The sequence below is a fragment of the Microtus oregoni genome, unplaced genomic scaffold, assembly GCF_018167655.1.
Source record: "Microtus oregoni isolate MIOR12 unplaced genomic scaffold, Mior012 000056F_ref0000123, whole genome shotgun sequence".
Classification (NCBI taxonomy): domain Eukaryota; kingdom Metazoa; phylum Chordata; class Mammalia; order Rodentia; family Cricetidae; genus Microtus; species Microtus oregoni.
In genome coordinates this window covers 11,011,449-11,038,743 of record NW_024543832.1, presented here as the reverse complement: position 1 = coordinate 11,038,743, position 27,295 = coordinate 11,011,449, and the positions used below count along the sequence as shown (strand labels likewise).

The 27,295-nt window shown below is 44.7% G+C and overlaps 3 protein-coding genes across 11 annotated transcripts in view; 2 read left to right on the top strand and 1 right to left on the bottom strand.

Annotated features, from left to right (window-relative positions):
* The first annotated feature begins 648 nt into the window (after nt 1-648).
* Nucleotides 649-2,169, top strand: Mrps16 (mitochondrial ribosomal protein S16). The gene is made up of 3 exons (XM_041638908.1): nt 649-800; nt 1,304-1,564; nt 1,936-2,169. Exons 1-3 carry the CDS (start codon nt 788-790, stop codon nt 2,067-2,069), a joined length of 408 nt encoding a protein of 135 aa, XP_041494842.1. The 5' UTR covers nt 649-787; the 3' UTR covers nt 2,070-2,169.
* A 2,792-nt stretch (nt 2,170-4,961) lies between these two features.
* Nucleotides 4,962-10,442, top strand: Dnajc9 (DnaJ heat shock protein family (Hsp40) member C9). 2 transcript variants are annotated; one of them, XM_041638948.1, is made up of 5 exons: nt 5,042-5,482; nt 5,649-5,789; nt 5,869-6,123; nt 9,410-9,496; nt 9,825-10,442. In XM_041638948.1, the coding sequence occupies exons 1-5, from the start codon at nt 5,303-5,305 to the stop codon at nt 9,936-9,938; spliced, it is 777 nt and encodes a 258-aa protein (XP_041494882.1). In that variant the 5' UTR covers nt 5,042-5,302; the 3' UTR covers nt 9,939-10,442. The 2 variants fall into 2 exon arrangements, with proteins under 2 accessions (XP_041494883.1, XP_041494882.1); XM_041638949.1 differs by lacking the exon at nt 5,649-5,789 and having other exon boundaries at nt 4,962-5,482.
* A 1,927-nt stretch (nt 10,443-12,369) lies between these two features.
* Nucleotides 12,370-27,295, bottom strand: part of Fam149b1 (family with sequence similarity 149 member B1) — a 46,923-nt gene continuing 31,997 nt past the window's right edge. For 3 of the 8 annotated variants that reach the window (XM_041639050.1, XM_041639051.1, XM_041639049.1), the window contains 6 exons: nt 22,465-22,589; nt 19,374-19,477; nt 16,469-16,693; nt 15,747-15,870; nt 15,379-15,498; nt 12,370-12,912 (listed from right to left, as the gene is read on the bottom strand). In XM_041639050.1, coding sequence (XP_041494984.1) covers nt 12,685-12,912; nt 15,379-15,498; nt 15,747-15,870; nt 16,469-16,693; nt 19,374-19,477; nt 22,465-22,589 — 926 coding nt within the window. In that variant the 3' untranslated portion in view covers nt 12,370-12,684. Of the gene's footprint in view, nt 12,913-13,465; nt 13,560-13,822; nt 13,902-15,378; nt 15,499-15,746; nt 15,871-16,468; nt 16,694-19,373; nt 19,478-22,464; nt 22,590-27,295 lie in introns of all 8 variants that reach the window. The other 5 variants (XM_041639056.1, XM_041639054.1, XM_041639048.1 and 2 more) reach the window with 4 other exon arrangements.

Here is a 27,295-nt window from a genome sequence, read left to right as displayed (position 1 = left end):
CTGTAGCTTTTTGTTTTTTTGTTTTGTTTTGGCTCCCCGTCGGGGAATCGAACCCCAGTCTCCCGCGTGACAGGCGTCTCTGTAGCTTTTTGGTTCCTGTCCTGGAACTAGCTCTTCTAGACCAGGCTGGCCTCAAACTCCCAGAGATCCGCTTGCCTCTGCCTCCCAAGTGCTGGGATTAAAGGCGTGTGCCACCACCGCCCGGCTCTCCACCTTATTTTTTAATGGAGCGATTTCTTCTGTGAGGGTAGGAGAATACAAGGGAAAGTGAGAGTCATATTAATAAACAGAATAAATTATTTTTGATCCTGCTCCTCGCTCAGTCCTTTATGAAGTCTTCCTGAGGAAAGGGAAGCCAATTTCGTCCCCTGCTGTGTCCGGACCGCCCGGGCTCTCCGGTGGGACCCCACCTGCCCACCAGGCCATCACCAGCGCCTGCCGCCCTAACCAGGGTGGGAATCGTTGCAGGATCCCTGCAGACCGGACCCGCAGTCTCGGAATACTCACCCCCACTGCCGCAGGGAATCATGCCAATGACAGCCCCAGGAGCCGCTCCACGCCTCCAAACACAGCTTTTCCGCGTCATTTACGGAAGTCGGGTCTCTGGGTCGCCTTGTTGTCTTCCGGTAGACGCAGAAAGAGAAAACGGAAGAGGTGGGGCGAGCGGCCAAGCGCTTCCGCAGTGGGCTTTCCGGAGACTGACGGTGCGTGCGAGGACGCCTAGGGCGCTCCTCCAGGCTTCAGGCTCTGTGCGGCTGGTCTGTGCGGGGTCACGCGTCGCTGCGCCATGGTCCACCTTAGTGAGTGCGCGGGGCTTTGGGGCACGTGCGGGAATCGGGGACCCGGGCTAGGAGCGGCAGTATCGCCTCAGTCCACTTTGTTTTTAGACACTGTGTAGCACTGGCTAGCCTAAAACTCACTAGGTAAAGACAGGCTGGCTTCGAACTCATAGACAGCAAGCTCATAGTTTGTCTCTGCCTCCAAATGCGTTGTGCTTAAAGGCGTGCTCTCTTCTCAGTTTTCCCCAAAAAATCGTCGTAGTAGTCGTTTTGCAGATGGGGCAGCTAAGGGTACAAGGTCGCAACCTAGTAAATGGCAGGTCTGTATTGCCCGCGTTTGGGGAAAAGGAGGTATGTCCGAGATGGAATGTTGAAGGGGAAAAGTTTTACAGATAAATTGGTACCCAAGCCGGACGGAATAGATTGGAAGTGAGAACATTGCAGAAAGAGGAATTGGGCCTTCACCGTATATGACCTATTTCGTGTCTGCTGTTTTTGCGTCCTAACCAGTTATTTCTCTACAGCAACCTTTCTCTGCAAAGCGTACCGTGGGGGCCACCTAACCATCCGCCTCGCCTTGGGTGGCTGCACCAACCGGCCCTTTTACCGCATCGTGGCTGCTCACAACAAGTGTCCCAGGGATGGCCGCTTCGTGGAGCAGCTGGGCTCCTTCGATCCGCTGCCCAACAGTAACGGAGAAAAACTGGTTGCCCTCAACCTGAACCGGATCCGATATTGGATTGGCTGTGGGGCTCACCTCTCTAAGCCTATGGAGAAACTTCTGGGTAAAACATCTCTGAGCTTAGATAATTTAAGAGGTTTTTATACCGGAGTCAGTTCTAGGATAATAGAAACAAAGGATGATTTTCACTCCATCCATGCTGCTCCGGATAGGAGGAAGGTGTGGTGATGTAATTGCCAGTTTTTTGGAACACTTGGAGTGACTGGGATGTTGTGGGGGTAAAAATGGAGCTAGTGTATCTTAGGCACCTGTCTGTCAGTTTCCTTTTTTCCCTTTAAAGTAAGGAGAGCAGTGTTAGGAAGCAGACAGTGAGCTTGGCCCATTTCTTGTCTGGGCCGTGGGTCAGGCGTTGCATCTCATTCCTGGGAAGCCTTGGCATGTGCAATATTACAGAGAAAATCCTGCTGCTTTTAGGTCTTTCTGGCTTTTACCCCCTGCATCCAATGATGATCACAAATGCTGAGAGACTTCGGAGGAAGAGAGCTCAAGAAGCCCTCTTAGCATCGCAGAAAACAGAATCGGAGCCTGGAGAAACAGAAGCAAGCTGATGTCAGTGCACACAGTTATGGCTGCAAGGCCAAGGGGCCTTCACAACTCTTGCGCAGAGCTTTCTGTTGGGTTTGAGGATCAATAAATGGAGGTTTTCAAGTCCCAGTCTTCCAGCATAACCTGAGCAGGAATCAGACAGAGGTTTGTTGTCTGACATTAGAGCTGCTAGGCCTCCTGCCTTACCTGTGAGTCAGTGGGTGTGGGGAGGTTTTGGGATTAGGCCCTGGTCACATTGGGCAGTTTTACAATCTGCTGCCTTTTAGTCCTTTCCTGTGTCAAAGCCCTCAACCAGAATGTGCTTTGCCCATTCAAACGCTTTCTTTAAGACAGGGTCTTGCTCTGCAACCCTGCCTGGTGTGGAGCTTGTTATATGTGATACGTAGACCAGACTTTAGCGTGCAGCCTCTTGACCCTGTCTCCTGAGTGCTGAGATTACAGGTAGAGCTACTATTGCCTGGCCCCAATGCTTTCTTTATCACTTGGGATCATCCCAAAACTCAAGAAGTTACCTTGTTTATTGTTTGAATTAGTGAAGATTTATATTGTTTTCTTGACATATGATCTCAGGTTTACACAGATGGGCTGTAAAAATTGCTTTGGGGTTTTAATAACCTTTTGTTTTGTTTTTGTTTTTTAGAGATAGGTTTTTCTCTCTGTGACAGTTCAGGTTGTCCTGGAACTCAGAGAGATCTGCCTGCCAAATAAATGCTGGGATTAAAGGCGTGCACCGCTACCTTTTAAGAGAGTAGTTAGAAGGAAGCTAATACAAAGCCCCTTCGTATAGTATAGCCAGCTCTGTACTGAGAAATTGCTTGTGTATTCAAGAATTACACCTCTAGTTCAATTATATCCATGTTCACAGATGAGAGAGGCTGTCCCTTAACAGTAGGAAACTTTTATAGACTCCATATGTCCTACAAAGTCTTCCTACATATATTGTTGCCTATATGAGGGCAAAAGTAGTGATAAGGGGGCTTTTCTGTGGAGATGGCTCCAGGGGTAAAAGTGCTTTGCCATGTAGTTCTGAGGTCCTGAATTCAAATCCGTAGAACTCATGTAACAGGAAGTGGAAGAGTCTGCAGTAGCAGCATCCTACAGGAACATGGATGGGAGGGAAAGACAAAGAAATCTCCAGACACAGGCCAGCCGGTGTGCACAGTGGAAAAACAAAGGAGGCCACCCTGTCTCAAGAAAGGTCCAAAGTAGACAGCTGTGGTCTTCCTCTGGCTTCCACACATGTGCTGTGGCAGGCACATACCGCCCTAACTCACACACACACATCATACACAGAAGACAGTCAGTGATAGAAGTGTTGTGCTTAGGCATCCTGAGTTTGGTATGTAAATGAGAGGCCTATGAAATCAAATCTAACATGTGCTTCACCAGAACAATAGAACTCTATAGCTACTAGCATGAATTACTTGTTGAAGGGACACTGGCCTACTCTAGCATGTAGCTCTGGCAGCCTTGCCCTTCTCCCCAGTTCCCTCTACCTTGCTAAAAACCATTAGATTAAATCCCTAAAGTTAGCCACCAGCATTTATTCCTTATTTGACTACTTCCTCCTCCTGAGGCTAACAGGTCCAGCTATCCAAGTGTTAAAAAGTTCAGCAATCAAAAAATCCCTTTGGTTTATCCAACTAACATGCCCAATCAGTATGCACCACGACATCCAAACGCAGACCTGCCGTTTTTTCTCAAGGTCATTTGCTACTGTTTGCTGCCTGAGTCCGGAAGTAGCCACTTTAACTTTTCTTCCCACTTAATAAAGGATCTTTCTGGAAAATAGATGTTTGGGTGTGGGTTTGTGCCTAATCCTGGGTCTGAGAGGGAGCCTCTGCTACGCATGGGGGTGTCTCCTTCACATGATCATTTGTTTTTCACAAGCTGGATAGATAATGTAGGTTTCAAATTTAGAGTAAGGCTAAAGTACTGGAAGGTTCCAAGGCCTGCTCATGCTCTGACTTGTCTTATCTGGGTTCTAGAAACATCTACTAGCAAATGCACTTTCTGAGACTGAGGCTGTCCTATGTGGCTGCTGGTTTTCCTTCACTTGGCATGAGGGGTCTTTGAGAATAGATAGAGAGGGACTGCCTTTAGTTGTCTTTGATTTTTAGATATGAGGAGTGGGAAAAGCTGAGAAAGCACTGAAATGTTTAAAATGAGAGGTTGAGTCAATCTTTTTTTTTTTTTTTTTGGATTTTTCGAGACAGGGATTCTCCGTAGCTTTTGGTTCCTGTCCTGGAACTAGCTCTTGTAGAACAGGCTGGCCTCGAACTCACAGAGATCCGCCTGCCTCTGCCTCCCGAGTGCTGGGATTAAAGGCGTGCACCACCACCACCCAGCGGTTGAGTCAGTCTTATGTCCACCAAAAGTGTCAGGTGACTGGAGCAGGCAAGTAGAATTAATTCTGTGCTGTCTAATAAATATGGTCCTGCCTGGAATATAAAAGGTATTTTTTGTTTTTTCAAGGATGGTTTCTCAGTAACAGCTCTGGCTGCCATGGAACTGGCCCTGTAGACCAGGCTGACCTCAAATTCACAGAGCCGGTGTGTGCCACCACTGCCTGACTGATAAAAAGTCCTTAAAACTTGCTTTGTGCGTTTGGTTTGACACAGGCTTTCTCCCGTGTCAAGGATTGAGGGATTCATCTCAGGTGATGTCATTTGGGCCTGTATCGAGAATCTTAAAAAAAAAAAAAACACATTACTTTAACCTTTGGGTTGAGTATGTTAAATTTCTCAACGCAAATACATGCCCATTCGTATTACATTTACTTATGTGATTTGTGTGTGTGGAGGTCAGAAGACAACTTGTGTTCTGTGCTGGGGGTCATCAGGTATGGCTGAGTATCCTTGCCAGCCCGAGTAACCGCTTTCTACTGGGAAACTGCTAAATGTTTTCATGTGTCATTGAGTGAGCTTCTATGTAAGAATCCTGGAGGCAGATTTCGGGGCAGGAAGGAGTGCTGGCGTGAGAAGCGGGGACGGCTTGCTTCCGCTCCAGGAGACTAGGCGCTCCACGCACGCAGAGCAGTATTTTCGCGGGCGAGATCAAGTCCGCTTTGCGGCTGCCGTAAAGCGCGCTTGCCCCGCCCCCGGTGCGCCGCCTGTGACGCAACGATCAAGGCTTTTTGGGCGGGAAAAAGGCGGTGGGTGGGTAGAGGCCGCGGGGGTGCGGAGCGGCTGTGGACGGAGTTCTTCGGCGTTGGCGGAGCCGTGCTTTCCGGGTCATGGGGCTGCTGGAGCTCTGTGAGCAGGTGTTCGGCACCGCCGACCTCTACCGGGTGCTGGGCGTGCGGCGTGAGGCTTCCGACGGCGAGGTCCGACGCGGCTACCACAAGGTGTCCTTGCAGGTGCACCCCGACCGCGTAGACGAGGAACAGAAAGAGGACGCCACCCGCCGCTTCCAGGTATGTGGGCCCGCGTTCGGGCGGCCACTCGAGCTTCTCCCGCTCCGCGGGACACCATCCCCGGTACAGCGCACTGCTGTTCCCAGGCCTGGAATTTTTAAGCAGTTCTGGCCGCCCAGTGTCAGCGGGAGGTTCAGGGTGACTTTTGGATGCTCTTTGCCTGCAGATCTTGGGAAGAGTCTATGCGATTCTGAGTGACAAGGAGCAGAGAGCAGTGTACGATGAGCAGGGGACTGTGGACGAGGACTCTGGTAGCCTCAACCAGGACCGGGACTGGGATGCGTATTGGAGGTTACTCTTTAAAAAGGTAGCAGGGCTTTGATTAATTACACCGTCCAGTTCATAAGTACAGTTTTCGAACTTAAAGCGATCTTCTTTGTTATTAGATATCGCTAGAAGACATTCAAGCATTTGAAGAGACGTACAAGGGTTCTGAAGAAGAGCTAGCCGATATTAAGCAGGCCTATCTGGACTTCAAGGGCGACATGGATCAAATCATGGAGTCTGTGCTTTGTGTGCAGTACACAGACGAACCCAGGCTAAGGAACATCATTCAACAAGCTATTGATGCCAAGGAGGTCCCATCATACAATGCCTTCGTCAAAGAGTCTAAACAAAAGATGAATGCAAGGAAAAGGAGGGTAAGTCTGAATGCTATTCGTAGCATATCTCAGCTGCTCCAGAAAGGGATCGTGGAGTATTTAAGACGATGGGAATCAGGACTGCTGACATGGGGCTCACCTGCGGCACTCATCTGGCAGGCTTGTCAGATCATGAAGAAAACCCTGGTGTTTGCCTTTTTATCCCCCCGGTATGTTATGCTGAAAATGATTTTACTTTATGGATTGTTTGAAATCACCCTAAAGTGCTTCTGAAACACTTCTCACATGGGGCAGACCTTGTAGCTTTGCTATCTTAGGGAAGGAAATGTTTGGAACTTCGTTACCGTGGCATAGGCTGTGGTCCATTTGTGGTTGGTGGACAGAGAGAAGATGTTGGAGTGTGTTGGTCCTGGTACTTGAGCACTGAGGAGGCTAACGTAAGAGATTGCCGCTTCTGAGGTCAGGCTGGATTGGTTGTCTAGTATGTGGTAGGTCCCAAATTAAGTCTCCAAAATGGCTCAGAAGAGGCGGAGAAAACACAGATTCATTTTTTAAAATTCTGTAGATGCATGTAATTATTAAAAATTGTAAACTAAAGAGCTGGAGAGATGACTGTGGACATACACTGCTCTTACAGAGGCCCAAGTTGATTTCCAGCACCAAAGTCAGGTGCTTCACAACTGTCTATAACTTGGGCTTCTAGGGATTTGACCCCTCTGGTCTGGTCTCTAATCCCTGAGTGGTCTCTCCAGACCCCATCTGCTCTTTTTTAAATTTTTTTTTTTTTTTTTAAAGCACACTTGAAGTAAGTCTTTCTGACCACTCTGAGGAACACTTGACTGCTGAGAGCTGAGGACTGGGACTTGTGATTAAGCCAGGGTTGTTAGAAATGACAGCATAGGAATTCAAGGTAGGGAGCATCTGTGTTTATACTCTTTGGAAAAGTGACCATGGACTGCTATTAAAGCAACAGTTGCTTCATCTTTGCTTTCACAATGAGAGAGCTTCCTGGAGAGCAGGCAATTTAAGATTTTAGGGATCTGGTGGGCACTTGAGTTGTCTTCTGTGTGGTTCAAGTAGGTGGGCAAAGAACCGAAGCTTTTGGATGCATGGAATTGCAGAGAAAAACTGACCTTTGTGTATGGGGCCTGCTTTACCGGAATAAGAGACTGCCGTTTCTGTTGCTCAGAGGGAAGAAGTGAGAAGGCACCATTTGGTTGTGTCTTGCCCACCGCGCTAGTCATTTTAATCATTTTCTAGGTAAAACTGGGACAGCTGTACTCGAACATGCAATTTTAGTTTGAGAAACTAATGGCGGAAAGACAGTTTGAAAACTGCCTACCAGTGTGAGGGGTTTAGGAGATGCTGCATCTGAGAGGTGAGAGGAAAACAAAGCTTGTTCTTGTTCTGTAATAACAAGATCCCAATTTATTATTATTCCTACTATTAGTAAAATTCTTTGCTAATTAGAAATTTTTATAAGGAGTTAGGGCCATGTATTTTATAATTTTTTTAATTGATATTTATTGAGCTCTAATTTTTCTCTGCTCCCCTCCCTGCCTCTCCCCTCCCCACTTCAATCCTCCCCCAAGGTCCCCATGCTCCCAATTTACTCAGGAGATCTTGTCTTTTTCTACTTTCTACTTTCCATGTAGATTAGATCTATGTAAGTCTCTCTTAGTGTCCTCATTGTTGTCTAAGTTCTCTGGGATTGTGGTTTCTAGGCTGGCTTTTTTTTTTTTTGCTTTATGTTTAAAAACCACCTATGAGTGAGTACATGTGATAATTATCTTTCTGTGTCTTGGTTACCTCACTCGAAATAATGTTTTCTAGCTCCATCCATTTTCCTGCAAAATTCAAGCTGTCATTTTTTTCTGCTGTGTAGTACTCCATTGTGTAAATGTACCACATTTTCCTTATCCATTCTTCGGTCAAGGGGCATTTAGGTTGTTTCCAGGTTTTGGCTATGACAGGCAAAGCTGCTATGAACATTGTTGAGCACATGTCCTTGTGGCATGATTGAGCATCCTTTGGATATATACCCAAAAGTGCTATTACTGGGTCTTGAAGAAGGTGGTTTCCTAATTTCAGAGAAATTGCCACACTGACATCCAAAGGGGTTGTACCAGCTTGCATTCCCACCAGCAATGCAGAAGTGTTCCCTTTTTCCCACAACCTCTCCAGCCTAAGTTGTTATCAGTGTTTTTGATCTTGGCCATTCTTACAGGTGTAAGATGGAATCTCAGAGTTGTTTTGATTTGCATTTCTCTGATGGCTAAGGATGTTGAACATTTCCTTAAGTGTCTTTCAGCCATTTTAGATTCCTCTTTTGAGGGTTTCTGTTTAGGTCTGGACTCCATTTTTGGTTTTTTTTTTTTTTTATTGGAGTATGTGATCTTTTGATGTCCAATTTCTTGAGTTCTTTGAATATTTTGGAGAGCAGGCCTCTGTCTGATGAGGGCCATGTATTATTACAGTTACTGCCTTTAGATGTTCTTGTGGTATTTTGGCATATTTTGTTAAGTGAAGGCAGCTTTGAAGTCAGGTTAAAAAAATGCTAAAACTGAATTTCCTAATGTTTTCTCTACTCAGAAAACATTTTAAATTTATGTGTGTTTGTGCGTGTTTGCTGGTGCACTGTGTGTGCATGAGTGTGGGTGCTCACAGAGGCCAACACGGGGCCAACGAGACTATTGATTTCCAGGAGCTGGAGTGACAGGCAACCCAATGCTGGCGTGTCCTCGAAGGGCAAGAAATGCTGCTGACCACTAAGCTGGCTAGCCCGCTTGAGAAAGCCTTTGAACCACAGTGGTTCACAAGACTGCCACCAGTGCTCTGTACAAAATTGGGTTTCAGACGAAGAACTTGAAGTGTCTGATACCTGGCCTACCCTTCCAGGCTATGTGACCCTCCAGGCCATCTAGTAGATTGTTTTCCTTTGTGTCACCATATGGTTTGTGATGCTAGAGTACTTGTGCTCTCTAGGATAGAACAGAAAGGCTTACAAGAACCAAAAGTGTATGCCGCCTTCTGTTGAAAACCGTGTGTGATTTTATTCTTGTATCCCCAGCACTAGAAGGGGTCTTAACATTTTCTTTTTTCTTTTTAAGTTTTTTGAAACAGGGTTCCTCTGTTTAACAGTCCTGGCTGTCCTGGAGCTTGCTCTATCAACCAGGCTAGCCTTGAACTCACAGAGATCCTTGCCTCCCAAATGCTGGGATTAAAGGTGTGGACTGCTGCCTGGTTTAGCATTTTCTTTAAGGGATAAAGGTGTAAATCTGTTATTTCTTGGTTGCCATGGAGTCTGATGAAAGTTTCTGTTCAGGCTCAGGAAGAGGCTAAAGAGGCAGAGTTGACCAAAAAGGAGCTGGGGCTGCAGGAAGGAGTGGACAACCTGAAAGCACTCATTCAGGTAAACGTGGCGGGCTTCTCTCACAGCCTCATGGTCTCTTGTGTGTGCGTATGCTCTTGGGAATGGGTTCCAGTGTGTTTTGTTTTTGTTTTCTTTTAAGGTGTAATTACACATAACTTGCACCATGTGTACAGTGGAGTAATTTCCCCTCTCCACACTGTACAGCTCTCACCCCTGGTTCTAGAATATTGTTACCTCTCCCAAGGAAGCCGGTACCCATTAGTAGTCACTGGAGTGCTTCCTTGGCCCCACCCCCTCCAAACCATGAACTACTTTGTCTCGCTGGACACTGCTGCATTTTGAAAGATGTATTTAACTTCTCAAACAGAGCAGACAAAAGGATCGGCAAAAGGAAATGGACAGTTTTCTGGCTCAGATGGAAGCAAAATACTGCAAACCTTCCAAAGGGAAAAGGACGGCTCCCAAGAAGGAAAAGAAATAATAGAATTTTTCTCTTCATATGTCAGTGGTGCCATGGTAGACAAGGTGAAGGCAGGTGTTAGCCTAACCTTTGAGAGAAGTTTTTTTCTGCTTAAAATACGTGGATCTCCTAAGCCAGGCAGGACTCATCCCTATAGTTTGCTGTGTGAGGGGTTCACATGAAGGGTGTAGCGGTGATGGTGGGGAGGGTGGATTCGACTTCTGCCTCCATGGGTTTTCTTCCCAGGGAGATGTGCATGCACTTAAGAAATATTCTACCCTGGGGGGAGAACTGCAGATGGAATGTAAAGTGAAATTTTAAAAAATGTAAAAAAAGAAATACTCTACCCACAGAGAACACCCTCAGAATACCCAAACAGCTGTTTCAATAATCCTAGATCCTCTTCCTGTTCTACTGTTACGTTTTTGTGTTCTGTCCTTGTGGGAACAGAAGTGGGTGTTCATATTACTGCAGATTTTTTTTTGTAAGAATGTATGTGGCTAAATAAAGAAAAACTTAAAAGGTCTGGTGGATGTGTTTCAATCTGTTTTCGTTGTTATTTTTCATTTAGACAAGGTTTCTTTGTGTAGCTGTGACTGTCTTGGAACTCTGTTGGCCAGGCTGGCCTTGAACTCACAGAGCTCCGCCTGCCTCTGCCTCTCCAGTGCCACCACTGCCCAGCCAATACTCAGGTTTTTTTAAGGGTGAGTACTAACTTGAGGGAACGTTCACATGAAAAGCTGCTTAGAAAGGAAGTCCACCCGTGTACTCACTGTGCAGACTTGTGAGAACAGGTTTTCATGTATACCCGGGGTTGGGAGGTATTTGCTACAGTATGTGGTGTATTTGTAGTGACTGTTCAAGTCCTGGCTGTCGACTAATACAGAAATTGAGCCTCTTCCTCCAGGGCATTATAATTCAAGGTAGATACATCACACATTTTTTGTGATCACAAGCACGCTGGAACTTTTGAATTGAAATATGATCTGGTGTGGGAGTTCTGAAGCATATTATATTATCTAATTGATGGCATAAGAACTGGGAATAATTTAAGTCACTTTTGCTGGGTGGTGGTGCCACATGCCTTTAATCCTAACCCTTGGAAAGCAGAGGCAGGTGGATCTGTAATTCTAGTTCTAATTGTTCTTAATAATAAAAACTTGGAGTCAGTTATCAGGGGTGAAGGGTCAGAGAGAAGTAGAGCAGCCAACTACTAGAGAGTTCTTACCTCTACCAGTGCTCAGACCAAAGAGGTGATCCTGTTGCTATGAATCCTCAGACTGTCCTGAGGTCCTGTCTTCTCCCACCTTATATTCCTCTCTCTGTCCAGCCATATAACTCCTGTCTCCACCTTTCTAGTGCCGGGATCATCTTTATGTGAGCTGTGTCTATCTACCAAGTGCTGGGGTTAAAGGTGTGGGCCACCACTGCCTGGACAGTGTTCTAGCTCTGCACTCTGATCTTCAGACAAGCTTTGTTTTTTATAACATAAAATACCACACGGATCTCTGAGTTTGAAGCCAGCCTGATCTACAGAGCAAGTTCCAGGACAGGCTTCAGAACTACAGAGAAACCCTGTCTTCACCTTCGCATTTCCAGTGCCCTTGAGAAGTTCTCCAATTGCAATGCTCTTGGAATGGAGAACTGGCTCAGTGTAGAGTACTCACATCACAAGCATGAAGAGTGAGCTTGGAGCCCGGCCACTGACAAAAAAACCTGTTGTGCATGAGCTCCAAGTTCAGCAAGAGACCCTGTCTTAAAAAATGAGATGGAGAAACAGGAAAGGTACCCAACAACATCTGGCCCCCACATGTATGCGCACACAAAAGCCCCTGATGTGAAGCAGGCATATGAGGCTGTCCTAGGAAAAGAAACTGACTTTTTACCAGTGCTGATACCTTTTGTTAGCTTTTTTATTTCTGCTTTTTTTTAAAAAATATTTATTTATTATGCATACAATATTCTGTCTGTGTGTACGTCTGCAGGCCAGAAGAGGGCACCAGACCTCATTACAGATGGTTGGGAGCCACCATGTCATGTGGTTGCCGGGAATTGAACTCAGGACCTCTGGAAGAGCAGACACTGCTCTTAACCACTGAGCCATCTCTCCAGCCCCCTTATTTCTGCTTTTTAAAAGGAAAGTATGGCTGGCAAGATGGCTCAATAGGTAAGGCACCTACCCTGAGACTGATGGTCTGAGTTCAGCCTGACTCAGATGGGAGTCACCTTGAAGGATGTGTATGCCCCCCACACACACACATGCATTCACACAAAAATTCAGATGTGATAGAGCCGGGCGGTGGTGGCACACACTTTAATCCCAGCACATGGGAGGCAGAGGTAGGTGGATCTGAGTTTGAGGACCGGCTCCAGAGTAACACAGAGAAACCTTGTCTCGAAACCCCTTCCCCTGAAAAAAAAAAAGTAATAAAGAACTTAAAGTTTAGGAATGACATTTATTTGATGAGTATCTCAGATTTTTGGCAGCACTTTCTTCTAAAAATATGGTAAAATAGTGCAGTTCTCCAGAAATTAATATAAGTAGAAATATTCTGAAGCCAGTGATCTGAATCATCCGTGTGTATGGAATCTCACTGAACTGTATACGAATTAGACTGGTGATTGGTTACAGACAACATGAGCAGTGATTTGGGGCTGTTTTTCATTGTCACGTCTTTGGGTACAGTCTTTCCTACCCAGTGGAATAGCTGAAAGAAGACAGTAACTGGACACGGAACATTTGCCCATGCACTCTTTGGCAGATACGCTAGTGTTTCTCAGACAATTGTACCAAGATAACCCTTGAAGATGGACCAAGCTGCTGTCTGTAGGAGCTGTGCATTATCTGGTGCCTGAGCACTGGTGCATGAAGCCCTCCATGTGTTCGCAGTCTGCTGCAGCCTTGCGGGTTCTCACTTGCCCTTTGGTCACTGCCTGGTTCTAGAGATGGGTCCACCTCTGCTTTGAGGTTTTGTAGACCCATGTGACTGAGGACCTGTCAGATACAGAATTGCAGAGTGACATTAGTCAACAGTTTATATTTGGTAATGAGCATCACAGTTTATATCTTAGGGACCTTTGCATAAATTACTAGTGGACTTTAAATTTGGAGACTAAATACTGCGAAGTACACATTCACCAAGGCACTAAAAGCCATGTTTAAGTAGTCTACCCTACTGAAGAAACAACTCGTCTAAGAAGTGAAAGCAAGCTGGGCTTGGTGGCACATACCTTTCAGCACTTGGGAAGCAGAGGCATGAGGATCTTCATGAGTTCAAGGCCAGCGTGGTCTGCAATGTGAGTTCCAGAACTGTCAGGGTTGAAGAGTAGAGACTCTTGTCTCCAAGCAAAACCAAACAAAATCAGAACTGTAGCCTAGTTGCTGAAGAGCCTAAGACACATATTTCATTAACCTAAGTGTTAAAACTAATTAACAGCTGACTAAAAGTGTAGCTGATGTTGTAGCAAGATTGGAGGCTTTAAAAAAGATTTTTTAAACTTATGTATATGTGTGTGCCTATGAGTGTGTGCCACACATGTGCAGATACCTGTGGGGGCCGGAAGAGGGAGTCTGATCTCTTGGATCTGGACTTACAGGTGGTTGTGAGTTGCCTGACATGGATGCTGGGAGCCTTGGGTTCTCTGGAAGAAGCAAATCTTCTTAACCACTGAGCCATTTTTCTAGTCCCCCAAGTTTTTTGTTTAAAAAGTAATTAACCTTAAATATTAGTTTACTTGGTATTAAAAAACAACAGAAATTTGGAGCTTTTAGGCCTTTCTTTTATACCCATCTTCCAAAACGATGCTAAGATGATTTACACAGATGAGGGACAGCTAAATATAGAAAGTCTGCAGGAAAGGAGGATGTGTAGGAACAGAGACAAAAGCAAGAACTGCAGCCCCACCTGTACCTGCAGCCCCTCTGCCAGGTCGGGCCTGGTGAGGATACTCAGATGCACAGGAATTTCGGTACTGTGTGTCTGGCTAAAAGAAAAGAAAAGATGTCTTAGGATGCAGCTTCTCCCCCCCAAAGATCGTTGTTTGAGGCTTAGAGTGCATTAGCTAATTTTCTACTGCTTTCATAAACCAGGGCAACTTAAGGAAGGGTTTAGTGAGTCTGAGGCAGGGAGGCAGAAGGCATGGCAGCAGGAACAGCTAAAGAGTGCATATCTTGAATTTCAACAGGAAGCCGAGAAATCTAGCTAGTAATGGTGGGAGTCTTCAAACTCCCACGCATCCTCAGTAGCATACTTCCTCTGGCCAGGCCTCCTAAACTGCCCAAACAGCGCCACTCCTAGGGACCAAGTATTCATATGTCCTACACTTTAACCACACAGGAGAACCTTGACATTAACAATGAAAAACTGTCACCTGCCAACCTGGGGTCACTATGTTAAATTCCAAGAAGAAAGTTTCAAGCCAGATGCCCACAATGCGATTTGCTAACTTGTAAGAATTGCATGTTAACTTTATTAATATGTGTTTAAGAAAATCTTAACATTTACAAATAATCCATATGGTGTAATGTTGCAACTGGACAAAAGGGATGTTTTCTTTTGCCTTCATTGTGTTGGGATTGCAGGTTTGCAACACCACAGCTTCCAGGAGAATGCCATCTGATTTCACAGCATGCCTTTTCTAGAGCCAACACTTGGTGAGAGGGAAGGACACCTATGACTTCATGATGATGAGATGGACTCAGACTTTCCATTTACTTTTTAGCTTTATGAAACTCAAACATTTCAAAGTTACTTCAGTTGGCTGTAGAGGTTCATGTCTTTAATCCCAGCCATTTGGAGGCAGAGGCAGGTGGATGAATTTGAGGCCAGCCTGGTCTACAGAGCAAGTTCCAGGACAGACTCTAAAGCTACACAGAGAAACCCTATCTCGAAAATTAAAAACACACCACCAACAACAACCAGATACTCCCTTAAAAGTAAAAGAGCTAGCAGGAGCGCAGACGCAAGGAGAAAAGTGCCAGCTCTTAGAACACCCATCAGGTCCTCAATCTGACATCACTTTTTGGAGTACTTTCCACAGAGTGGAGCAGAAGTGGAGTTAGGCTGACTGGATGTGCACTGGAGTTTATTCTGTTTATGCTCAGAGTAAGCTGCTGAGGATGTTCAGTTTATAAATAGGGGCATTTTACTGCCAAAAAAGTGAGAATGGGGACAACTGAAAATTTTAAGGAGAAACGCTTAGTATTTTTATCATTAGAACATCCAACTGTTTTCCTTAGAGTTAATGAAACCACTTGATAAAGTCCTATGTTTGCCTAACATATACCCTACCCCCATTCTTTCCCTAACTACCAAGGACAAATAGGAGCTGGGTAGGTAGCTGTCTGCTGTAATTCCAGCACTTGGGAGTGGGAGGCAGGATTAGGAGCTCAAGACCATCATGGGCTATCTGAGACGCTGTGTTAACCCCCTCCAAAACCAATAAATGGGAAGCACTTTACCAAAAATGACTGAGTTGTGTTGGGTCTAGAGAAGACAGGTAAAAGGAGCCTCTCTTGGGGCTGCTGGTTTGGCTCGTCCACCACTGCACTGCGAGCTCTGCTGGAGTCACCATGGGCTTTCTGCGGAGGAGAGACAGCGAACAGTACATGTGTGGGTGTGGTGGGGGCGCTCCTGTGCACGTGCCAGATCAACACTGCCCGCAGCAGCAGCGGCGGTGCCCGGCTGCCGACAGCTCCAACCCCACTGCCACCGCCTAGAGCCTGACTATTTTTGAGAGAAGAATTAAGGTCAACATAAACTCTGCAGAACTACCACTGCCCAAGAGACTACAGGGCACACACCTGAAGGCTGTGTGAATGAGACTTACTGTTGGCCGCTGCGACCCCATGTTGCTCAGACGTTCTACTTCAGCTGTTCCAATAGGTGGCAGCAGATTGTTCCGACCCAGGGGCATCGGTGAGGGAGAAGACAGCGTGTCTGCAGTCGCTGGACTGCAGAGCCCACCAGCAAAACCGAGATGCAAAGCACAGTTGTAACAACACAAGCAAGTGGGTGAGAAATGCAGTCAGTGAATCGCTAAGTCTAGTGTGCTCACCTAGATTCTCAGAAAAGGGGAGCAATTTTGGAAAGAGTCCCTCCCCCCCCTTAAATTTCACAAATACAAATCTTCAACAGAATCAACTAAATGATCTCATCCAGTATTTTGTATTTCACTAAAACTTAAAAAAAAATGAACTGGATTTAAACTACAGACAATTCATCGTATGACTACTTGAGTATTTGTTTCCAGGCATAGCTTAAATCTTATAGTCAAGCTCATTCTCTTACTAGTCACATAACTATTGGCACTAGTTTTATAGTCAAATTCATTCTCTTACTATTCATATAACTATTGGTACTAGTTTTATAGTCAAGCTCATTCTCTTACTATTCATATAACTATTGGTACTAGTTTTATAGTCAAATTCATTCTCTTACTATTCATATAACTATTGGTACTAGTTTTATAGTCAAGCTCATTCTCTTACTATTCATATAACTATTGGTACTAGTTTTGCCAGGTTCAGAAATTTTGCTTTTGAAACCTACACTCGGGATCCTCTGAGGATTTCTTCTGCCGGCCATGGCGTCCCAGCACGTGAGTGGCTTGTGCTGATCGGATGAAGGGTGCGTGGTGGGGGGTTGCGTCTCCTGGCGGACTGTGCTGTATATGACAATGATGACGTACTAAGGTCCAGGGCTCGGTTTGGCCAATTTCGGTTTGAAAGGACGGAACTGGAGCCAGGCCTCATAAGTAGCTTGTCATCAAGATCTCTGGTGGCCAAATCAGAAAGCACAATGAAAATCTCTATGTAAAAGAAGACAGGGCTCTGGGTAAGAAGCCTCAACCTAAGACGTTCAGGGAAGAGAAGAACCGAGCGGCTTCCAGAGGCTACCTAGGATTCGGGCAGCCTGTTAGACAGCAGAGGCTGGGCTGGAGTATGAGATCCTTCTCCTGACCTCTCCAGTCCTGGATTATAACTGTGTACCTGACAATGACCTGTTTCACTCATACCTTTCTAGAATGGAGATTTGGTTATATGCCCATGGCCCACTTGCCACAGTCACTTGCTCAGTTGGGAAGGCAAGGCTGACAGGTACTTAGTGCATCCTGCCCACAGTCCTGCACTTTCTGAGCTGAGGAAATGTCCTCAGGGTTAGGTCTCAGACACCAGGGTGGCCTCACTGGTTTGGTACTGATTTGTTATTGAAATAGTGAGCTAAGTTTCAGGGAATCTAAAGCCCTCTTCTGGGCTCTGTGGACACTGTACACACGACACACACATATATGTGGAAGTGAAACACTCACACAAATAAAAATAAACCTTTAAAGTGCTGAGCTAGTGGGAACAAGCAAAAGGTTCCTGCCACATGCTGTCCAGGGCAAGAAGAACAGAACAGACCCCTGTCTGCAAAAATCAGCTAAAGAATGCAATTCTCCCATAAGCCTGGTGCTGCCCTACAGACACAGCAGTGGGCTTGGTTTGTGTTTTACAAAGACACCAGGAACTCTGGCGATTCTGAGATGTCTAGGAGACAAGATGAAGGAGAGTGGAAGAAGTGAGGAGCCTGCCTCTGCCATGACTGCTCAGCCTGTCAGGCCTGGGCTGTATTCAGGGCCTTAGTGTTTGGGAGGATTTGGGAAGGACAGTGCCCAAGTTCTAGCCTTAGAGAGCTTTCTTGTCTTCCTAAGTAACCACTCACTCATGTCTTCTTTTTCCAATTCACTCACTATATTCTAATTTAAAAAGTATGGGTTTAGCCAGGCATGGTGGCACACTCAGCACTTGAGAGGCAGAAACAGGTGGATCTCTGTGAGTTCGAGGCCAGCCTGGTCTACAAGAGCTAGTTCCAGGACAGGCTCCAAAGCGACAGAGAAATCCTGTTTCAAAAAACTAAAAACAAAACAAAACAAACCCCCAAAAACTAAAACCAAACCAAAACAAAAAAGAGTCATGGATTTTAGCTGCTCTCCATCGGTGTTTTATTCTGTTAACTCCTTTCTTGTCTGATGGTGAGTTCAATTACCAGCTTTTACTAGGTGACATTTAAGTCGGTCTCCAGGCTTTGAAGGTGGTCCATTACTGAGAACAGAACCCAAAAGAAAAACGAACCTCCTGAGCTTGAGATCTCAGAACTGACTCTGATTCATTTGTCACTGCAATATCCCCCAAGCTCAGTCATTCCTTCTTTGAGTGCTGGGGATCAACTACTTGATAGACAAGAATCTTCAGCCAAGCTCTGTGGTCCTGTTCACCATCACCCTGTGCAGGTGCTGGCTGCACCGCCGCCCTGCACTGGTGCTAGCTGCACCATTGCCCTAAGCTAATGCTAGCTGCACCATTGCCCTGCACTAGTGCTGACTGCACACCCTTACAGCTCTTGCTTATTCTCACTTCCTTTTGCTGAAGTACAGTTCCTGTCTCATGCTGTGTGATCTGCCCCAGCGTCCTAAATGTGACTATATGTCCTCAAAAATGTCCTATACAAAATACTTATAATACCTTTCTGCATAATAAATTAAACCCCACCTAAAGACAACCTAGTGACAACAGCATAGATAAATTATGGTAGTCATCTATAACTACATGAACAAATACTAACATTGCATGCATAGCTATCCACAATCTGATCACATTTATTCATGAATTCTTTCCCACTAATTTTACTGTGGACTATTTAAATTTACAATATTGTCAATTATCTTTGATTGGAAGCATTGTAGTTCTAAAATATTACTTCTTTTGTGAGCCCGATGTGTTGGCACATGTCTTTAATCCCAGCACTCAGGAAGCAGAAGCAGGTGGATCTCAGAGATTAAGGCTGGCCTTGTCTACATAGTTGAGTTCCGGGACAACCAGAGCTACATAGACCGTGCCACAAAAAAACAAAAACAAACAAAAACAAAACCAAAACAAACAAAAAAACCTTTTTCTGTAAGAGTGTGGGTACTGTATGAAGGCCAGAGGACAGCTTTAGGGGCCAGTGCTCTCCTTCCATCACTTCAGTCCCTGAAGTCAAACTCAGGTTGTCAGGCTTGGTAGCAGGCACCTGTATCCATTAAGCAATCCCTTTGGCCCAAAAGCATTAAAGTTCTGACATCTGACACTTTTATGCCAAAATGGTCTCCTTTTTCCTAAGTATTTAACATGTTTACTCTTTTCATGCCGTTCTTCTTACTAGGATGGCCTTGTAATTATCTAAATCCCTAGACACAGACTTTCCTTTGGGGTGGTACAGCAGTCCATGTGGGCAGCACGCACATGACACTCAGCCACACACTGCTGCATGTGGCCAGGTCCTGGGTCTCCTTCCCAGGGATAGAGACTTTGCTCCTTAACTGTTATCCTCTCTTGTGTCTGCCACTCAGTGGCCTGGTGGTGACTGGTTGCTTTCCTCTCTTTCTCAGCATTCTACTTAAGCTCTCCAGTGAATGAAAAGCCGAGCTTCTTACAGGAGCTTATCCATCAGGGAGAGGTTCCTTGGCTGTAGAGGCATCCCGTGAACCAAGAGGCCATTCACGTTTGGCTGGTGACCACTTGCTTGACAGAAACTCATCTATGTGTCAAAAGCATACATTGGTTGGTGAAGACACCTGCTCCATTTGCTAAGTTTGCAAAATTAGTTTTCCAGTTAGGTTATTTACACCTTCCCCCAAACTTGTGCCTTAACTTTACAACAGCTGACCAGTAGCTGGCAAGGTGCACTGTCAAGAGAACAGGGTTCTTTTCTTTGTTCTGTATTTCTTTTTTTTTAAAGTTTATTTATTATGAATACATTGTTCTGCCTGCATGTATGCCTGCATGCCAGAAGAGGGCATCAGATCTCATTACAGATGGTTGTGAGCCACCATGTGGTTGCGGGAATTGAACTCAGGATATCTGGAAGAGCAGTCAGTGCTCTTAACTGCTGAGTCATCTCTTCAGCTCCTTGTTCTGTATTTCTAAGTGACAGCCGATCAACACAGATGAAAATTAATGGCTACTCTCATGGGCAGAGAGAAGCATTATTACTCTTACAAGAGAAAAGAAACCCTAAATAGTAAAGTCACAAGCAAACTTTGGAACAAGAGGAGAAATAAGTGCAAATAACTGATCTTTTTCACTAGCACATGATCCTGAGCTCTGCAGACTCATCTCTCACTAGCCTAGAGTTCTGGTTCTTGATCATTCATTGTTCTTTCTTTTATTTTTTATTTTTAAAATTTTTATGACAGTGTTTCTCTGTATTGCCCATACTGGCCTTAAAATGGTGGGCTCAAGTAATCTTCCTGTGCCAGTTTTCTGAGTAGCTGGAGCTACAGGGGTATATCTCCCTACGTCTGTCCCATGTGATAACCTAAATTCCAAAGGCTTTAAAAGGAGCTAATCTTAGTTGTTCTAATACTACCAACATGAGCTGGCCATCATCAAGAGGTGGCCTTTAACCACCTCTTCTGCCATAGAAGAAATGGTATACACCTGTAATCCCAGCACTTGAGAAGCTGAGGCAGGGAGATTGTGAGTTCAAGGCTGACCTGAACTCACAGTGAGTTTGACGCCAGCCTGGGCTATACAGTGAAACCATCTCTTAACAACATGACTATGGAGTTGTGACCTGGCCACAGAGGAAGCGAGATATGATTGCCTCACTGAGTAAGGTACCAAGCCACGTGGCTAACACAGACAAGAATAATGGGCTAATATAAGTTATAAGAGTTAATAAGAAGCCTAAGCTAATGGGCCAATCAGTTTATAACTAATGTAGAACTCTGTGTTTCTTTGGAACTTAACAACTGTGGGAACTGGGCAGGACAGGAAGTCTCAGACAACAAATGGCACCCAGGTGGACAACTGCATCCACATAAAGCCTGAGAAAGCTTGGGGAGTAATTCTAGACATAAAATAATAGAGTCAAGTATGGCTTACTAATAGCAGCATTTTCTCAGGTGGGCTCTGCTTGCTAGAGGCAAGCACTCTCATTTAAGAGAGACTTCCTGACTCAGCTTTAGCTATAAAACCTTGCAGCTCTTTTAAGAGGACCTGCCACAAAACACTTAAATGGTGTTGGTGAAAAGCTGACCACATGCTTTTTGGTTTTCAGCTGTAACAGGAAAAAAAAAAAAGCCATGCTGTTTTAAAATGCTGGTTTTCTGGGCTGTCCTGCCAGTGCAAACTCTGACTCTTTCAGGCAGGAGTTCCAGCTACAGAGCATTTGAGTGTGGTTTGTGAGCTGCTGTGAGTTAAAGGCATGGTGGTACACACCTTTAATCCCAACGCTTAAGAGGCAGAGGCAGACAGATCTCTGTGAATTCAAGGTATGTGGCATACACCTTTAATCCCAGCACTTGGGAGGCAGAGGCAGGCAGATCTCTATGAGTTCAAGGACAGCCTGGTCTACAGAGGGAGTTCCAGGACAGCCAAAAATACACAGAGAACCTGTCTCAAAAAGCCAAAAATTGAAAGTAAAAATAAAAGAAATAGAGGTTAAAATAAAGCCATGTATAGATGGAAAACACACAGAGAATCTGGATACTGAATGTTATTATGCTCTCTTTGAATTGTTTGAATGCTGAGTAAGGAGCAACAGCTGCTAAAAGATATTTGCTTATAAATGCTGCTGAATTAATCCAAGATAGGTATTTTGAAAATACCTTGACTTCAAAATTGAAGTCAAAAGGTATGTTACTTTGGAGAAGAGGTTTTGCTTTTGTTTCCACAGAAAATGAGAGGCTGTCGATTTATTCTGAGTTAAGAAAAATCAGGTTTGATCAAGGAAGACCACCTGAGAAATCTCCCAGTAGGAACAGATGGCCCAGATGTCTGAGTTCTACATCCAGAACAGATTCAAGAAGGTGCCTGAGATGATCAAGCCTCACAGGATACTCCAGTCAGGACTTGATCATAATTCTAAGTTTTCTTTAGGTCCCCATAAGATTATCAGTGTTCCCAAACCAACAGGAAGTAGCCTGGAAAACTACACCCACATTCCCAAAAAATGGACTATGGATATTTTTCTTTGTTTAGAATGTTGGTTACAAGTTGTTATGGCTAATGGTCAGGAGAAAAGCTAAACAAAGGATATTAGATTCAGAGTTCTTTTTTTTTTAAAAAAAAAAAAGAGGGGGAAGTGGTGTGGGACAGTGGTCTGTATTCTGTCAATTATATTTTAAATAAATGCTGATTGGCCAGTAGCTAGGCAGGAAGTACAGGCAGGACAACCAGAAAGGAAGTAGAGGCAGGCCAATAAGAACAAGAGAATTCTGGGAAGAGGAAAGCTTGTTCCACAGTCGTGACCCGGCCACAGAAGAAGCAAGATGCGACTGCCTCGCCAAATAAGGTACCAAGCCATGTGGCTAACAGAGACAAGAATAATGGGCTAATATAAATTATAAGAGTTAATAAGAAGCCCGAGCTAATGGGCCAATCAGTTTATAACAAAAAAAATGACTATGTTGTTGTGAACCCTGCCAGAAATCCAGAAATAATACAACCAAGGCAAACACCTGAGCGAGTTTCTTTTGGCAGGAACAGTTCCAGTTTCTTACAATCTGCTCTGAGGCTTACCGGATTTGAGGTGATGGACAGCACCTTAGACTGCGGCACTCGAGGTAAAACCAAGGGATGCTGTTCATTCAGCACACAGGGACTTGCCGAATCCAGTCTGGTAATTTCAATGTTACTCTCATCATCTGAGCAAAGAAAAGGATCTATTATCCATAGGTCTCTTCTGATTACAGTTCTGAGAGACAATCTTCCTGACAGCTAGTAGTCTAGAAAGGCTTCATTCCCTTCTGCAGCTCAACTGCATACCCGCACAGCTATAAACCCTCAGGCTGAGAGCTCAGTTTGAAGCGCTTTCCAGGCTGGAGGTGCCAAGCAGAAGGAAAAGCAGTCATCTATGACAGAGCCTTTGGAATTGATGGACATGTTTACATCAGTGCTGCCCAATGTGGTGGTCATAAGGGATGACACCATGGGACACTTAAAATGTGGCTACTGTAACTGGGAACAAAGTTTTTAAAGTTTTTTTTTTTTTTTTTTTTTTAGTTTTTCGAGACAGGATTTCTCTGTACCTTTGGAGCCTGTCCTGGCACTAGCTCTTGTAGACCAGGCTGACCTCAAACTCACAGAGATCCCCCTGCCTCTGCCTCCCGAGTGCTGGGATTAAAGGCGTGCGCCACCACCGCCCAGCCAAAGTTTTTAAAGTTAAAGAGCCACATGTTGCTGGTGACTGCTGTAGAGCTGTAGAGCCCTCAGATCATTAATCCGGACTTCACAACCCTTTCACAGGGGTCACATAGCAGACATCCTGCATCCAGATATTTACATTATGATTTATAACAGTAGCAAAATTTTCATGGCTGAAACAGCAATGAAATAATTTTATGGTTGGGGGTCACAGCACTAGGAAAGTTAAAGAGTCAAAGCACTAGGAAAGTTGAGAACTACTGTCATAGACAATGCACTGAAACTAGAAACCATTAAAATCATAGTTTCTATATGGAGATCAAGCGCCCTGAAAAAAAGCAAGTGGAATAGCACTGCCAGTTCTGGAAAGACTTCCAAAATTGGGGTAGACAGACACTGAATGTAAAGCTAGCATTTTTCTTAAAAGACCTGAAAATATAAGTAAGTGCAAAATATAAAAAGAAGCAATTTTTAAAAAGAACACAATAGATCTACGAAGGCCTCTAAACTGAGATTTAAGCTTTGGTGTAAAGTTAACGAAATGGTGAACTAGGAGGAAAATCTAGGGTGCAGGGATGACGCAGAAACTAAGAACACTTGCTGTTCTCTAAGAGGACTCAGAGTTTGGTTCCCAGCATCCACATCAGGCAGTTTACAACCATCTGAACCCACAACTCTAAGGGGCCTCTGCAGCACCAGTATACACAGGTACATGTACACACACACAAATGCACACACACATACACAAAAGAATAAAAATAAATCTAAAGGACAAAGGTGGCCCACACCTTCAATCCCAGACCAGATCTGGTTCTCTTGAGTTTGAGGCCAGCCTGGTCTACAGAGTGAGTTCCTGTTGCGGGAGGTCCTCCCACTCCTCCAGCCTATCACCGCTGAGGTACCAGCCCACTGGGGCGTGGTTTCTCTCCCTTTAAAAAAGCGGCCACTTCCCTCTCCTCTCTCTCTTCACTTCCTGCTCCGCCTGCGACTAGACTCCTTTCCTGGTTGCGAAGAGGGCTGTTGCCTGGGACAGTGATCTGTAAGTTTTTTCCCCTTTAAATAAATACCACCCTAATAATCATAACCCCGAATTGGTGTGGCATTGTTTGTGACTTACGCCTTCAAGTTCCAGGACAGCCAAGGACACACAAAGAAACCCTGTCTCAAAAAACAAAAAGAGCAAAACAACAACAACAACAACAACAATAAAAAACACAAAAACATCCTTTAGTATACAAAACAATTGAAGACCAGCATAGTGAATAGTGAACCTTGGTAAGCAAAGAGAAAACTTAACATGTGTATGACATGAAATATGCAAGAATGTTCATAGCATTACTGTCATAACTGCCAAATTTTAGTATATATGGAACTGGGATTAATTCTTTTATGTTTTGAGACAGTTTCTCCATGTAGTGTTGGAGCCTGTCCTAGAATTTGGTCTGTAGCTCAGCCCAGGCTGAACTTAAACTCACAGAGTTCTGTCTGCCTCTGCCTTCTGAGTGCTGGGATTAATAGTGTGTGCCATCACTGCCCTGCGAGATTCAAAGTTCTGTATCACATTTATTTATTTGTATGTGTGTACATACATGTGCCATGGTGCTTGTATGGAGGTCAGAGGACAACCTGACAGCTTGCTCCTCCACCAAGTGGGTTCTGGGGACTAAACTCGGGTTGTCAGGCTTGGCAGCAAGCTTCCTTTACCCTTTGAGCCTCATCACCGGGACTTCTGAGCTTTTTATCATTAGACACACTGATAATGAACTGGAGGGGGGAGAAAAAGAAAATGAACCGGAGGATAAATCATGTTTTTGGATGTCTAATTCAGAGATGGTCCACTTCTCAGAGACAATGGGTGGTGAAGCTTGGTTCCTTAGTTAAAAACATGATAATAACGTAAAGCTAAGTATTTTTTTCCTAATTTAGATTTCAAAAACCATCTTGATTGAGAATTAAAATGATCGCCAACATAAGCTGTATAGCCTCTGAGAGCTCTAGTTAGCTCTGCGCATCTTTTGCACAGATGGCCCAGAGTGCAGGTGAGCAGTCCGGAGTGTAAGTTCTGTGCACAGCAAATGCTAAAGCATCTGCATTTGTAAAAGGTGAGAATACTGGGTATGGCTGGGCAGTGGCGCACATGCCTTTAATCCCAGCACTTGGGAGGCCGAGACAGGTGGATCAGCGGATCTCTGTGAGTTTGAGGCCAGCTTGATCTACAGAGTTCCAGGACAGGCTTCAAAGCTACAGAGAAACCCTATCTTGAAAAACCAAACCAAACAAACAAATGAAGAGAAATAAAAAAGAATATTACTCAGTTTTATATACTTTTGGTTTATAGAAAAACAAAACATAACAAACATAACAGAATGTCACATGACTAAATTGCAGGTTGGCTTCTGTACTGGTTAGGTTTTTTTTTGTCAACACTAGAGTCACCTGGAAAGAGGCACTCAGTTGAGGAACTGCCTTCGTCTGTCTGGCCTACACACATAGCTTTGCAGCATTTTCTTGATGTGGGTGGGCCCAGTCCAAGTTGGATGGTGTCACCCCCAGGTAGTCATGATCCTGGGCTGTATAAGAAAGGAGGTTGAGAGCATTGGCTGCTCTTCTACCGGACCCAGGTTTTATTCCCAGCAGCCACATGATGGCTTGCAAGTGTCTGTAACTGCAGTCTTGAGGTCCAGCACCACCTTCCTGACCTCTGCAGGCACTGCACGCACATGGTGCACAGACAGACATGCAGACAAATGTGTGAGCACACAAAAATAAAATAAAAACAATCTTTTTTCAAAAAGGAAAGACTAGTCAGAAGATGCGAGATCCTTGGAACTGGAGTTATAGATGGTTGTAAGCCACCATGTGGGTGCTGGGAGTTAACCTGGGTCCTCTGCAAGAACAAGGGCTCTAACTGCTTAGCTGTCTCTTCAGCCCCAGACTTAACATTTGTCGTATTTTCAAAACACTCATAAGAACAACCCACTTCATTGTATTTAATTAATTATTTAGGTTTTAGAAAGATGTTTTTTTTTTTTTTTTTTTTTTTGGTTTTTCGAGACAGGATTTCTCTGTGGTTTTGGAGCCTGTCCTGGAACTAGCTTTTGTAGACCAGACTGGTCTTGAACTCACAGAGATCCTCCTGCCTCTGCCTCCCGAGTGCTGGGATTAAAGGCGTGCGCCACCACCGCCCAGCGTAAATAGAAAGAGGGTTTTATGTAGCCTAGGCTGACCTTCAATTCCTCATCCTTCCACTTCCCCCAAGTGCTGAGGTTATAGGTGTATACCACTGCAAGATACCTACTTGAGTTTTGCTTTTGTTTGTGTCTATGGGGGTTGGGGAAGCAAATATGAGCTTGTGCTGTCAGGTGTGCATGCGCATGTGTGTAGAAGTCAGAGAGCAATGTAAGGAATCAACTCTTTTCTGCCACCTCATGAGATTGGGGGTTCCAATCAAGGTCATCAGGCTTGCATGCAAGCATTTGTACCTGCTGAGCCCTATCACTGGCCTGACCAAGTAATTTTAATGAAAAGTATCAGTCCTGTTCTCTTGGGTTTCAGAAGGGAACACACATAGACAACATCAAATATAGCAAAGGTTGGGCAACTAGAACTGTCAGGGGCCGTGAGAATTACTTACTGCAGGTGACAACTAGTGTTCAGATGTCAATCAGGAGTGGTCATCTGGTGGAGGCTAACACTGCCCAGACAAGGTCTGCAGGACCATCGACTCTGGAAAGTGCTGCTCATGGTTGCTAAAGCAGCTGGTGTCTCCCCAATACCTGCATTGTAGTGTGTGATCTCATGTGATGTGTATATGTAATCTCATGATTGCATCTCAGTCTTATGGGCTCATATATCTGTGGATGGTCAGAAAGATGACTTTTATTTTGGCTGCATAATTTTGATATATAGAAAATACTGGGACATACTTCATAACTGAATGTATTTGTCCCATGAAGACTGTAGACACTTAAAAGCCTGCTCTGTTCCTTTTTACTTTGACTATTATCAAAAAATAACAATTTCTCCTCAGTCTAACACAAACTGCATACAATTAGCCCACTTTTACCCCAGAGCAAGTTCAATCTAGACTAAAGGCTTTTTAAAAGTAGATCACAACTGTAAAACCTTACAGCTATGCACAAGGTCAGAGTCTCAGAAGTCCAACCAAGGTTATTACACAAAGCACCCTAAGAAAACCATGGCAATT

Excerpts from the sequence above, each read along its gene's own strand:
- Mrps16 (XM_041638908.1), top strand. Across the intron at positions 1,565-1,935 it reads GCCTATGGAGAAACTTCTGG|GTCTTTCTGGCTTTTACCCC; the intron begins GTAAAACATCTC and ends TGCTGCTTTTAG.
- Dnajc9 (XM_041638948.1), top strand. The coding sequence starts at position 5,303 with ATGGGGCTGCTGGAGCTCTGTGAGCAGGTGTTCGGCACCGCCGACCTC. Across the intron at positions 6,124-9,409 it reads TGAATGCAAGGAAAAGGAGG|GCTCAGGAAGAGGCTAAAGA; the intron begins GTAAGTCTGAAT and ends GTTTCTGTTCAG. Across the intron at positions 9,497-9,824 it reads ACCTGAAAGCACTCATTCAG|AGCAGACAAAAGGATCGGCA; the intron begins GTAAACGTGGCG and ends CTTCTCAAACAG.